The sequence below is a fragment of the Melanostigma gelatinosum genome, assembly GCF_949748355.1.
Source record: "Melanostigma gelatinosum genome assembly, chromosome: 19".
NCBI lineage: Eukaryota > Metazoa > Chordata > Actinopteri > Perciformes > Zoarcidae > Melanostigma > Melanostigma gelatinosum.
In genome coordinates, this window is record NC_136652.1 from 20,426,555 (window position 1) to 20,440,380 (window position 13,826).

The following is a 13,826-nucleotide window of genomic DNA, read 5'->3' on the forward strand; positions in this document are numbered from 1 at the left end:
GGCTGAGTTTATAATAAATGAATGCAGAGCGAAATGAAGAAAGGTTGATGTAAAAAAAACAAAAAACTGAACATCTGCAACACACCCTCACTGTAAAAATGTGCAGGAGAGTCAAAGATTATAATGTTTATTTACATATAATTTTAAAACATTATTTAAATGATTTAGTCTGTGTTTCTGTGAATGAATTGATGATGCTCGTCCATTAGAGGATGCACCAACCGGAGGTCCTGCATGGAGATCAGTCAGGCTTCACTGTAGGTTTCTGTCCTGCACACTCACAGCTGCAGTGCTCACAGCGCGGCGTGTCTTATTATTACTGCTGCTGCAGCTCCGTGTTCGAGGCTATACAAAAAACTAAAATTAAGAAAAACCTCCGCATGTGGTTTCCTCCTCGTGTCCTGTTGGAATGTATCCGTCTGCTCTGAAGTCTCACTGCTCACTGAAATGCGCTCTGGGATGAACCGGACCTGTCGATTCTCACCGGCAACTCCTGCAGGATCCTCTTAAAAAACAAAAAAAACACTTTGACTTCGATTCTTTATTTTCTTTCTTTATTCTTGAAATCTCACACGGGACACCGGCTGACTGCAGGCTGATTAAATGGATAATATCGCTGCCAATTCGGAGAAATCTCAACTGATACACGAGAAGAGTGCGAACATGTATTCTCTCAAGCTACAAAGGTGGGTTTTGTATTTTATGGTTTTTCAGCTGCATGGAGAATAATGCTGCATTAAGTTACATGCATGAGCCCAATATTAGATGTGGCATGCTCTTAAAAATAATGTTTAAAAAAAAAGAGACAAAATAACAACTATTCAATAATGTCAAGTTTAATGAGAAGGTATGTTTCTCTGTGATGTTTGTGCGGAAAATCAAAAGTGAATATCTGTATGATATTTATTATATATATATACATACACTGTGTAAGGCATGGTGGGAGCAGTCGTTACCGTGGTGCATGTTAAGCAGGCTGCCGCTCTTTGTTTTATGTGAATGAACAAATTCATTTCCATGCTCGGCTTGTTTCTGGACAGCCATGTGACAAATGACCCCCGCGGCCAGCTCACTGAGCAGTGCTAAGAACTCATCATCTGTCATTAGAGGAGGCGAGAGGCATGCGCACTGCACGCGCACTGCACGCGCAGTCTGCAGGAGACAGTAAACACATGTATGTTTATACACCTGCACATGAAGGCGCCACGAATTAACACATGAGCAGATATTGACCTTTTAGAAAAATAAACGTATTGGCCTATAATGCCATAAAACAACATTTTAATCAATACCAATGATTATAACAGTCATGTTCTTATATATATATATATATATATATATATATATATATATATATATATATATATATATATATATATATATATATATATATCAGTATATAAGTGTATATATACTATATACACTTTTTTAAAATAAATTAATTTATGATCCTCTATAGGTTTTTCCTCACCATATATCGCAAATACATTTTTGCAATTTCTTCGTTTGTTCAACGTGAAACCAGCTGCAGCAGAAACACACCCGCGTGGTTTTCTACATCAACACTGACTGATAACATTGGAAATATCGGCCTCCATGAGAAAAATGAAACCCAATGGAGGGAAATTATTTCGTTATTACATATCATCAGTTTGGGCCTCGTGGTGTTCTTCCATCTATTTAAAAACGAGATGAGAATAAACTGTTCTCACTTTTTAGAGACAAAAACAAGATGCGAGGAGAGAATAAAAACATAATTTACATTATTGGTTGTTGTCGCAGACAGTTTAGACCCCTAAAAAGTCCCCATCATCAGGAAAACACATTTCTAGAATTTTTTATTTGTGTTTGGAAAAAGGCGATGTGTAAAGTGGTGTTTTTAACGCGTGCATGTTCGTGCGCGCGCGAGTGAGTGAGGTGAAGAGAGAGAGAGAGAGAGAGAGAGAGAAGTGCATATGGCATCACATTTGGGATTTCATGCACCATTTGCACCGTGTGTGTGTGTGTGTGTGTGTGTGTGTGTGTGTGTGTGTGTGTGTGTGTGTGTGTGTGTGTGTGTGTGTGTGTGCCATCTTCAGCATTTTTTCCAGCTGGCAGCAAAGTGGCTTAAAATAAGTGGCATCACATCCTTGCTCACATTTAGGCCCAACATATTTAAGACATATACTAGTTTTTAAGAATTGAATTAATCAATCTGAACCACTTTCTGACGAGGACTTCTTGATAGGATAATAACACGTATCTAATGCCTTTATTAATGGTTTATACATTGATTATTAACGCTTCATAGATCAGTAATGAGCCATTAATGAGAACAAATCGGGTTGTGGCAGACGAGTCAAATAAAAACTTTAATTGCCATTTGTCTCTTTTTTTAAACATGTTTACAGAAAAAAAAATGTATTAAGTAAGAAAATAATTGGTAGATTAATTGATTATGACGACAGTGGCAGCCACATGATGAATAATGTTATTCATAAATGGAAAGGAGTTAATTATTGTCAAGCATCAGCAGAAGTTTGTAAACCCATAAATGTTCTTATTAATCCACTGAACCTGCTCGTGGGATATCTATGAATTACTGCGCATTATTTCTTCGTTGGTATTGAATGCTGCATGAGACCGCCCTGCTGTATTTAGTCGGATCATTTACTCACTGTTAATTCTGATATTTCTGGCAGCACGTGAAGGCAGCATAACTAGCTGAGGGTCAATGGGAGTCTGGCAGGAGACGCTGCTTCTGTCCCTCATATTAAACCAGTGGAGCCAGTCCGGCCTTTTAATGCACTTTGGTCACCAGCCTGGTCTTCTGGTAGCTCATAAGTTATTTAATTCATATCATTTAGGTTTTAACCTAATATAGTTAAGATAAGTGTAACTTAAAGATCATATTCATCAAAACATCTTCTCAGAATACAAAATCATGATTCAAATATTTTCCAGAGACAATATGTATCAATACAGATATAAAATGTTGAATTTGCATTTTAAATATTTTAAAAGTAATGTGAATATTTTGTATTCTAAATGCTAAATGCATGCTAACATGCTAACAATGACAATGCTAATGATGCTACGTATGCACATAGCATGTTTAGCATCTCAGTTGAATGCGTTAGCATTGTAACATTTGCATTCTCAACACAAAGATGATGGGAATGTCGTTAGTTTTGCAGGAATTGTTATAAACAAAAGTAATAGACAACCTGAACTTTTGACCTGATGATGGCGCCAGATCAAAAAGTCAGAGGATCACCGACATCATTATGATTCATCCTCTGGAAACCATTAATGTCTGTACAAAATGTCACGCAAAACCATCTGATAGCTGTTATTTCAGTCTGGACCACAGTGGATCAAGCTGCTAACGTATTGAATAAAAATAGATAGTGTGGAGAATCTTTAAAGACCAACGTAATTATGATCTTGTATCAACTGACAACCACGTAGACGGTTATGTTTTTGACAAGTCAGGGCTACAGTCACAACAGTTATAATTAGTTGTAATTAAAGGACTCTTCTGTTAAAGCCGCTGGACCACACGTTGTCCTGCGCTGCAGCAGTCCTCCTTTCTCCCAGCAGGCACTGTTTTGTCAGATGCATAAAGTGCAGTGAAATAGAGCTCATACAGCAGACTGCAGCTGTAATAAAAGGCTGGATGGTTATTGTTTCAGTGGACATCTCTTCGGAGGGTCTCTTCATGTCACTTCATTTCACAGATCGTTGAATGTTCCCTCAGCTCTCGGCACACCTGCCCTGCGGCGTTATTGACCAACAGATGAACTCCAATATTTCAGACACCATGTGCACAGTGTCGTCATTTTGCCAACCGAGAACTTAATGCAGCAGTTAATACAATCTTAATGGAACAGGGTGCAGGAAACGTCACACCAATTTCTTTGTTAAGACGTTTGAGATTAAATATGCGTCATAAGGCAATAACAATAACCGTAAAAGCTCTTTATTACCTTTGTATTGCTCATCAAAGAGACGTATGCAGCTGTTGTGTTGTATTCAAACATGAGACGATGCATGATGCACCAAAGGTGAGGCAGAAGTGCTTACTTATAGAGTGTACGGTTAAATAAGGGCGTTCACTCGTTTTGTTGAACATTTTAGACTCAATTTATAATTCAGAAAACACACCTGCGCAGGAGGAACCACGACCACACACAACAAAATGATGTCTGCGCTGTTCTTCCTGTCTGAGTTAAATAATGTCGGACTCAAGGACATTGTTCTGTGCACACAAAACCAACAGATGAACAAAATAAATATGTGAAAATTCATGACGCCGAATGTGAAAAACGATAAAGTTTCTCTGTGTTTCCTGAAATCAAGTCCGGACAGAAAGGAACTAACTTAGCAAAATGCTAACAAGCTCACAAAAAACTGGTCTTTCATGAAAATATCTTTTATAATTAAGGGTGATTTTATTTTACTGTGCAGTACTAAAGTAGATATTCATCTTAAAAATGAATATAATGCGGTAAATACATTTGTTGTACAATAGAAAAGCCTCACGGCCACATTAAGTGTTTGTGGTTGTATTTGGATATTTATTTATTTATTATTTACAAATCTATTTTTTATTTGCATAATAAGAACATGCTCACATATGAACATACAGCTTTAAGGCTTCAGAACAGTGTGTATAAAGGGTGTGTGTGTGTGTGTGTGTGTGTGCGCGCTCTCATGTCTCAGTGGTATAATTGAACAGAATCTGTTTTCCACTTGGCTGATTCTTTTCAGTTTGGACCTACGTATATGTGTGTGTGTGTGTGTGTGTGTGTGTGTGTGTGTGTATGTGTGTGTGTGTGTGTGTGTGCGTGTGTGTGTGTGTGTGTGTAAAATGCAGAAGTCAGTGTTTCGTTCTGTTCCCTGATTACAATCCAAATGAATGTAGTTGTCTGTGGTCAGAGCTGACGGGTAATTCTCAGGTTGAACACAATCACTGTGACCAGATGTTAAAAACATCACCAGTCTGATGATTGGCTGTTTGATTGAGAAGAATCAATGAGTCGTAGTAATAATAGCAGTGTTAGTACTCAACGTATCCTCTTACAATAGAAATAGAAGAAAAGTTTCTCCTCATTTCAAGTCCAGCAAAACGTGACAATTTCCTCTTGTTACATGTATACGGCCTTTTCAAAATAAACCTCTGACATTACAGGAAACTACTTGGTGAGGTTCAGTTCAATATTGAGTTTAGTTTACACTAATTCTCTGAGTATCGAGTAGAGAACCTTTCACTCAGGTACCAGTAAATGTACTGAACTCAGGTCTGAGTTGTTAAAGTTCAGCGAGTCTGTTTTCATCCACACAGCCCCGCTCACTGTCGGCATTCATCGATTTCACCCGTTCCTTCTTCACCAGATGACCCCGTCTCGCCATTCTGCCACTGCAGCGAACATTGATTGTAATCCACTTTGTCAGGAGAATATCTGTTTCCACGCAGCAACGTTTACTCCCAAAATCAATTCCACTCAGTGTCTTATACTGTAGTACGTGAGGCGGTTACAAGGTGAACAACCACCCTGAATGCCAACATGTTGGAGCATTATATCACCTTGCATTAACAGCCATGTTGGCCCAACTCTTATTCTGCCAGTTTCACCAGCAGAACAACGAAACAAAGTCACCTCAGACTCGGCAACGGTGGGAGAAGTTTTTAGATCACTCAAGTAAAAGTACTACCACACTGTGAAAAAGTATCAAAGGTAAAAACCTTCTGGATTAATATGACTGTATGTTGCATGTGAACTCCTTTATATCCTGTTGGCCAGTTTAATCTACATCGATGCATCATATTCTATAAGAGCGTCACGTTTGTAGCGTCGCTACCTCTTGTGTTTTTTTAATCAAAATCCAATTATCTTTTCTTCCTGTAAAACAAAATGAAATCTGCTTTCATAAGTTACTACCGACCAATTTATAGCATTACATCCATCAAGCAACTTTTAGGGAGGAGTGTGTGGAGCGTTTTCATTTCCGTTTCACGAGGACTTTAATTCAGAGCATGTGTCTCAACACGTTCTATAGACGACTACCAGACGAGTGTAAATCCAGTTCAATCCAAAATGAGAGGATCTTTTCCTCTGAGCAGCAACCTTGAAGTCACTGGAGGGAATCCCAAACACAGTCATACTTCTGTGCCCCTTCAAGTGGTCTATGTGCTTTTCTTTTCTTTTCACAGTGCCACTATAAGACCCTCTCACATACCTTCTCTTTGTCCCTGCAGCTCCTTTCCAGATTCCAAAGAGCAATATCCCGACTTCCCCTTCAAGAACGGAGGCGTGGCCGGTGCCATCGAGCTGAAGCGGCCCGTCGGCGCCCACTGCCACGGGGCCAAAGCGCCGGCGCGAGAGGAGAGCGGCGACAGGCTGCTGGCCAAGAAGAAGCTCTACATCGCGTCGGCCGTCTGCCTCGTCTTCATGATTGGCGAGGTCATAGGTAAACGTTTAGAAGCTCAAACCTCAGGGACGAAAGAGAGCCAGAAAATCAGACTGAAGATACAGAATACAGCAGTTTTCTGACGTATAGTTTTGTACATTTTGAAATAAAACAGCTTGATACTACTATACTACTACTACAGTACGATTTGTGCAACTGATAAATGAGGTGTGAAACAAATAGAGACACATTGAAATGACAAACATTTGATGTCAATTTGACGATCAAAAGAGAGCCGATAAACGCTTGTTGAGTGTGTCTGGATTTACACCTTCTGCAAAGCTTACATCAGACACCAGAGAAGCACGTTTAACATTGTACGGAAGCTCATTAGTGTCAAAACTATTGAGCGAGCACATGCAATCATTTCAAGCACTCATCTATAAGTCAGAACGGAGACCACAGGGAGTCATTCATTTGAGCAAAACAACTTTTGAACCGTGAGAATAGCAGATGTTTTTAAGGACACAAGAAGGAATTGACCCTTCGCTAAGTCCCGCCCCTCGGACACCGACTGCCCAATCGGCTCTCGTGCAATTCTTTCAGATTTTCTTGATTTTCAGGCTGGTTTTGTGGATTTGGAGTTCGTCGTGGTTAAACGTTGTGTGATAGTGATACTCGTCACCCGAAGAGGTTTGAAGCAGAAATACGTTTCTACCTTAAAACCTGTGGCACGAACATTAGCAGAGCGGTAGCACTTCTATGCTAAGCTAGTGCTGCAGCGGGAGGCGGGGCTTAGCGGGGGGGTCAATTGTGTTCACAAGATTTGAGCAATATCAGTAAAACACCATGTTGACAAGGCTGACATCATTTTGACTTTAACAACCTGGTTTTGGTGCATTTTTGGAAACAGATTTTGAACAAATGCACACAAAGTGAGCACTTTGCACAGAATCTGTCTCTCGAGTCTTGATCTCCAGATTGCTTAATATTTTTTGTCATAAATAAACGTCCATAGAGGTTCATGTCCGGTTTTACAGCAGTGATCTATTTCCTGGACAATCGCTCGTATTTGCATGGCTTAATAATATTACATTTTTATACCGTATGGCAAACAACTACAGTATAAGATCGATATTCAAGCATAGACTGTAAATAAGAAGTGGACGTAGTCATCGTGGCGTCACCCATTGGTTTGTGGTTTCGAGGCCTTGAGTTCGGCATTTTCACATCGTTGTTTTTGTTTTTTTGCAACCATAAGTGACACAAGACGATGGACTTAAGTACAACCGAAAGCTGAATAAGACATTTTTAGGCGACCAAAATGTTACAATTAACTTTCATAAACTGTAAAAAAAACACACAGTGAGAGGGTTGAAGTTCTGAGACGAAAACATGGACAACTCACAGGCCAAACAATGCTAGGGGAGAGACCTGTCAATCACCGTGTAGCCCCGCCCTAAAGCACAAATGGAGCATAATGTACTAAATGAACATCATGCTGTATTGAAGAAGACTTGAAACTAGAGATTGAGACATAAACTCATGTTTACAATGTTTACTGAGGTAATAAATCAAGAGAGAAGTAGAGTCATTTTCTATAGACTTCTATACAACCAGAGGAGTCGCCCCCTGGTGGACACTAGAGAGAATGCAGCTTTAACACGTGAAGCACTGGCTTCACTTTTAAGACCCTTTGGTCGCCGCCTGTTTTGAAAGCGGTAATACTGTTTTTTGCTGGTTTCCTGCAGGAGGCTACCTGGCCCACAGCCTGGCCATCATGACCGATGCGGCCCACCTCCTCACAGATTTTGGCAGCATGATGGTGAGCCTGTTCTCCCTGTGGATCTCCTCCAGACCGCCCACCAAAACCATGAACTTCGGTTGGTACCGATCAGGTCAGAACGAGAGATCAGACGTTTATGTGTGGGAGTTTTGAATTATGAGCGAATCAGAGTTATCTTGAGCGTGTTGTGTGTCTGACACTCGTGTTTCTGTCGAAGCTCTGCCTCTGAGGAATGTCCTCTTGTTATTTCACTTCATGTCCTCGCGGTGCTCAGATAGACGTGTGTGTAGAGAGTGTGATGAACTGCATTACAATATAAAAGTAATTAAGATTGCCGCCTCTCCTCTCCTCTCCTCAGAGATCCTCGGGGCATTCATCTCCGCCATTTCCATCTGGATCGTTACGGGGGCTCTGGTCTATTTAGCCATCGAGAGGATCGTACGCAACGACTACGAGATTGACGGCCGTGTAATGTTGGTCACCTCCGGCTGTGCCGTCATCGTCAATATAATGTGAGTGGTGCTCAGCAATGATGGCGTTGACATTGTACATTATGGCGCTGTAGTGAAGGCGGAGATTAATAAATGTTTTTTGTTTTCTCAAAGGAGAACAAGGGTTCTTAGAGTAGTGCTACTTTTACTTAAAGTAATAATCTTGAAGCTTTTAATTGAAATAAATGTGTGTTAAGTCACGATCTATCGCCGAATAAAGTTACAGGGGAGTGAGATCCAAAAACATGTATTCAGCTCCACCCTCTTGTGTCACTTCTGGTTGCAAAAAAACAAGATGGCGACGGCAAAAATACTTCAAAAAAGTAGTCCACAAACCGACGGGTGACGTCACGATGACGACATGGACTTCTTATATACAGACTGTGGTTGAACCACTTCATGTCTCTGGTTTTATTTTCCTTTCTTCGCGGGGAAATTCGTGTTTGAAGCTCAAACCTTAATCTTCACAAGTGATTCTCTCCTCGGGAAAGAATAAAAACCACAATAATCAAACTACCTCTTTCTGTTCTGCAGCATGGCCTACATCCTCCATCATTCCACCACCTTCCACGCCCACGGCAGCGGCTACCAGCAGATCGACGAGGGCGGCCAGAGCCCCGTCGCTCACGGCCACTCCCACGCGCTCCTCGGTGGCCACAGCAACACCAGCGTCCGCGCCGCCTTCATCCACGTGGTCGGAGACCTGCTGCAGAGCGTCGGCGTCATGGTGGCAGCGATCATCATCTACTTTCGGGTCAGATATAGATCACGTTCATGTTAGGGTGAGACCGAAATGTCAGTTTGCTGATATTGGCGCTTTAAAAAAAACAACCCTTATGAAGCCCTTTAACTTGAATCGTGCAGAATATTGACTAGTTTATGGTCTAGATACTGTTGCAAGAGCTTTTCTATGAAATGAATGGAAAAACAATGAATTCATTTTGTACTTTACCTGAATATTCTCTGTAAAATGCACCGTTTATACCAAAAAAAACTGCACTATAATGTGTTATTTTAAAAAGCATCAAGGCTATCCAAAGGGTTTACAGTGAAAGGGTTTAATATGTTTAAATTCATGCAAGCTGTTCCCTTTTCTGTTTGCCCTGGGCACTTTGATGGCTACTGACTGTGGAAGAACACCATCTGATGCCCGTTTCTTTACTCTTTAAAAAGCTCTTTTCTCTCTTGCAGCCCGAGTACAAAGTTGCAGATCCCATCTGCACGTTCCTGTTCTCCGTCTTCGTCCTCTGCACCACCGTCACCATCCTCAGAGACGTCTTCAGGATACTCATGGAAGGTACTTCACCTGGAACCTTTTCTTCCTCTACCACTTTAAAAATGTTTCGGTTGGGAGAAGAGAATGCTTAAAATGTTATAAGTTAGGATTAAACAAGATAGTAATTGTTAATTGGTGAGCTCTTCAATGTTCAGGTGATGCTAGCTGTTCATGCAGAACAAAGAACACAGATGGTCACATCCTGGGGACGCTTTTTTTAAATTCCCTTTGCATGTCACTATTACAGGTCACCTAAATAGTACTGAAAATGTGAAAACATGATAACCAGGTTTTTATTGTCTTCATTTCATGGGATTTCATTGCGTATTAATTTGTGTCCTGCTGTTCTTCAGGCTCCCCGAAAGGAATCGAGTTTAACTCGGTGAAGGAGGTGCTGCTGTCCGTGACGGCTGTGAAGTCTCTGCACTCTCTGCACCTCTGGGCTCTGACTCTGGGCCAGGCGCTGGTGTCTGTTCACGTGGCCATAGGTAACGTACCGTAAAGCTCCACGACCGACACACAAGGGAGGATTATGAGGCGATGGGCCCCACCTCCTCTCCTACATAAATAAATAAATAAATTATAAATTATAAATTATAAATTATAAATTATAAATGATAAATAATAAATGATAAATGATAAATAATAAATAATAAATAATAAATGATAAATAATAAATAATAAATGATAAATGATAAATGATAAATAATAAATAATAAATGGTCAATAATAAATAATAAATAATAAATAATAAATAATAAATAATAAATAATAAATGATAAATGATGAATAATAAATGATAAATGATAAATGATAAATAACAAATAACAAATAATAAATAATAAATAATAAATGATAAATAATAAATAATAAATGATAAATGATAAATGATAAATAATAAATAATAAATAAACATAGTTGTTAAGCCTCTTTTAGTTGTTGTTTTGTCTCTTTGTGGACATTTCGCGTCTCTGTTGTAAGTCTTTGTGGTTGTTTTGTGGTAGTTTTAATCATCCATGGCCACACCGACAAGTGAGAAGTGAGAAACTAGACTATAGCAGATAAGAGCAACAGATGTAACTTGTGCATTTGAGGATTGTGAAGTTTGTTAAGTTTGTGAAGATTTGGTGCTATAAGGTAACATGAAAGCAAAAATATAATTTACAATTGCAATGCCACACAAAATGTGCCATTACTGTATATATCATCTATATCAGTGTTCATACATGTTCTCCAGTCTGATTTCATATTTCAACTACAATCACTCAGTTCCTCTCATGAAGAACGTAGAAATGAGAGGAACGTTCGAGTAAAAACAGACTCACGCTTTTGTTTTCTACTTCCTCGCTTCACGTCAGAGGAGGGTGCCGACGCTCAGTCGGTGCTGCAGGAGGCCACCGATCTGCTCCACACCAAGTTTGGTTTCCACAGCATCACCATCCAGGTGGAGCTCTACTCCGAAGACATGAGCCACTGCTCCCACTGCCAGGACCCCAGTGACTGATACCGGACCGGACCGGACCGGATACCCAACAGCAACACCAAACGGCTCAGGCATTATTCCTCCATTGTCTCTGGGTGAGCTGGTGCAGTGACAGCTGTGTTCACAATGCAGCTTCCTGTTTCAGGAGTAGAAACTATTGTTAGTAGGGTTTTTTTTTGTGTGTTTGCCATTTAGTCACGAGACAGCGAAATCATCCATGTGCTGGTAGCAGAGTGCTGACGCTGGAGCTCCATGCTAACATGGAGCTAAGCCTGGCAGTCCTCCAATAAAGTCCCTCTTCAGAGAAAGAAAATAGAGTGCATGCTCTGATCTCTAAGCTTGCATGGAGCTTTTACCAAATACCGAGAATAGAAGAATTCAAACTGCATACTGGAGTGATATGGTGCTGGCTTGTAAAGAAAAGTCGAGTCCTGAAGATGTAACAGAGCCAGAAAAACCTCGAATTCTGAACCTAATCAAAAATTGCACAACAGCACTATTGAGATAGAGGGGGAAAATATTCTATCATAACATAATTTGTTTGCAGGAATAGTTTGCTATCTCACAGCTGGTTTACAGTAGTTGCAAATAAGTTACAGACCTTTTTCCAAACTCAATAACTTCTCCGTGTTTGTCCAGTTCTGGGTGATACGCCGTCAAAACGCTTGCATGGATATGAAGGCGACCGATAGAAGCAGCAGGGGTCCATCCTGAGCACCCTTGTGAAGGACGCTTGTTTTTTATTCCACGTTTGATGTCCAGATCAGTGTTTCACAACTTTTTCTATCACTGAGTAGAGTGGCGACCCCTGACTAAGTGACATTTTAAGGATATTTCATGTTATATTCATTGCATAACAATAACAGTAGAACTGATAAACTGTGCCACAGGAAGTTTGTTTAAAACGAGTGATTTGGATTGTGGTTTGGAGTGTTGGGCAGGTTATTTCCTGTGAATATTGCATCAGAGTTTTCCTGTTATTTTTTCGGAACTTTTAATACAAATATCTGTAATTTTTGATCAATCATACCTCTTTTTTGACATTCTTCTATTAGCTCTTTGGTTGTTTTAACTGCGTATTTTTCAAATTTTTTAATTCACATCTTAATTAATAATCTAAACTTTAAAAAACAAACTGTTTCATGAAGTTTTCTTCACAGAGATGAAAAGGTTGTCTTGGACTCCTTAAAATCAAGAAGGCCTCACTTTTTCTGAAACTGTTAGCATGGAGCACCTGATGTCATGTTCTACCAGAGACACATGGATGACTTTTAATGTTTTACCAAAACTTTACCAAAAGGCCCGTCTACCTCCGGACACACTCACTCTCCAGCTCACTGCCATCTTTGTTCCGTTAATCTGCTTTTCCCACACAAAGTCCGACAGGAATCTGCAACACTAGCCGGTCATGGGTTAACGTTTTTATTTGCAAACTCTTAATAATGTCTTGACATTCTAAAATACAGAAGTACGTGAATTGTGACAAAGCAACAGAGTGCTACAGGAATGAGTCACAAAACCCAGAAATGAGTCAGCGTTTTTGCACTTCAGGTTCCCCGTCTCAAAGTCAATATGTTTTTAATAAGATTGAAGTAAGGTCTGTGGTTTGACACAAGCTGAGGAGATTTTAACGGTTTCTTCTACGATATTAAATACGTCAGTGAACGCACCTCTAATGCAGCTTTTAAGCTTTTACGTGTCTGTTGTGTCTAAATGAAACAACTAAACGTCATCGCTATTTCAGCTCTCCTTCAGCTCAGTGGTGGTGACGTGAAGTCACGTGACCGCGGTGTAGTTAGCCCGTTAGCTCTTTGACTTCTGCCGGTTGCAACCACGCTTCAAAAATCATAAAAGTGGTGTTTATTTGTGAGGATTATCTTGTTGAACTAAACGTGTAAGTATCATAAGTATCACACAGATTATTTTCCGCAATAATCCAAAATCCACTGGAAGAATCCCATCGAATTTTAGTCGAGGGAACCGGAGCGATGCTAACTCCTTTAGAACTCTATCGTCCCATTAGAACTAGGACACTTGAATGACACCTCGCCTTCTTTACTGTGCCCTTTCGCTCAAGCCCTTACACTATAAATCTCCTTTCAACACATGTCATGGTTTATACATATCCCGCCCTCTTTCCATCTTATTCCAACTCTCCATACGTCTCCATCAGACAGCAATGCAGCTTAGCTGCCAGACATTTATCAAGCAATTCCATTCAGCCTCCAGCTTCTCAAGCCATCGCTGCAGCTCAGCATTAGCTTTTCAGCAGAAGTCTCTCGTTAGTTAGGTTGTTGGCAACTGGCCAGAAAAGGTTGTGTGAAAAGAGTTCATCCTCTGGGGAGCGAGATTGTGCCCTTTTAGTTTTCGAATTTCTGGGGACCACGAAAACCAGCC

At 40.3% G+C, this 13,826-nt stretch overlaps 1 protein-coding gene across 1 annotated transcript; it reads left to right on the forward strand.

Annotated features, from left to right (window-relative positions):
• Window positions 1-603: 603 nt before the first annotated feature.
• On the forward strand, window positions 604-11,450 carry slc30a2 (solute carrier family 30 member 2; the record flags this gene model as incomplete). Its single annotated transcript, XM_079290512.1, has 8 exons — window positions 604-686; window positions 6,242-6,453; window positions 8,145-8,291; window positions 8,538-8,691; window positions 9,205-9,424; window positions 9,862-9,967; window positions 10,300-10,434; window positions 11,305-11,450. 8 exons carry the CDS (start codon window positions 604-606, stop codon window positions 11,448-11,450), a joined length of 1,203 nt encoding a protein of 400 aa, XP_079146638.1.
• Window positions 11,451-13,826: the final 2,376 nt, after the last annotated feature.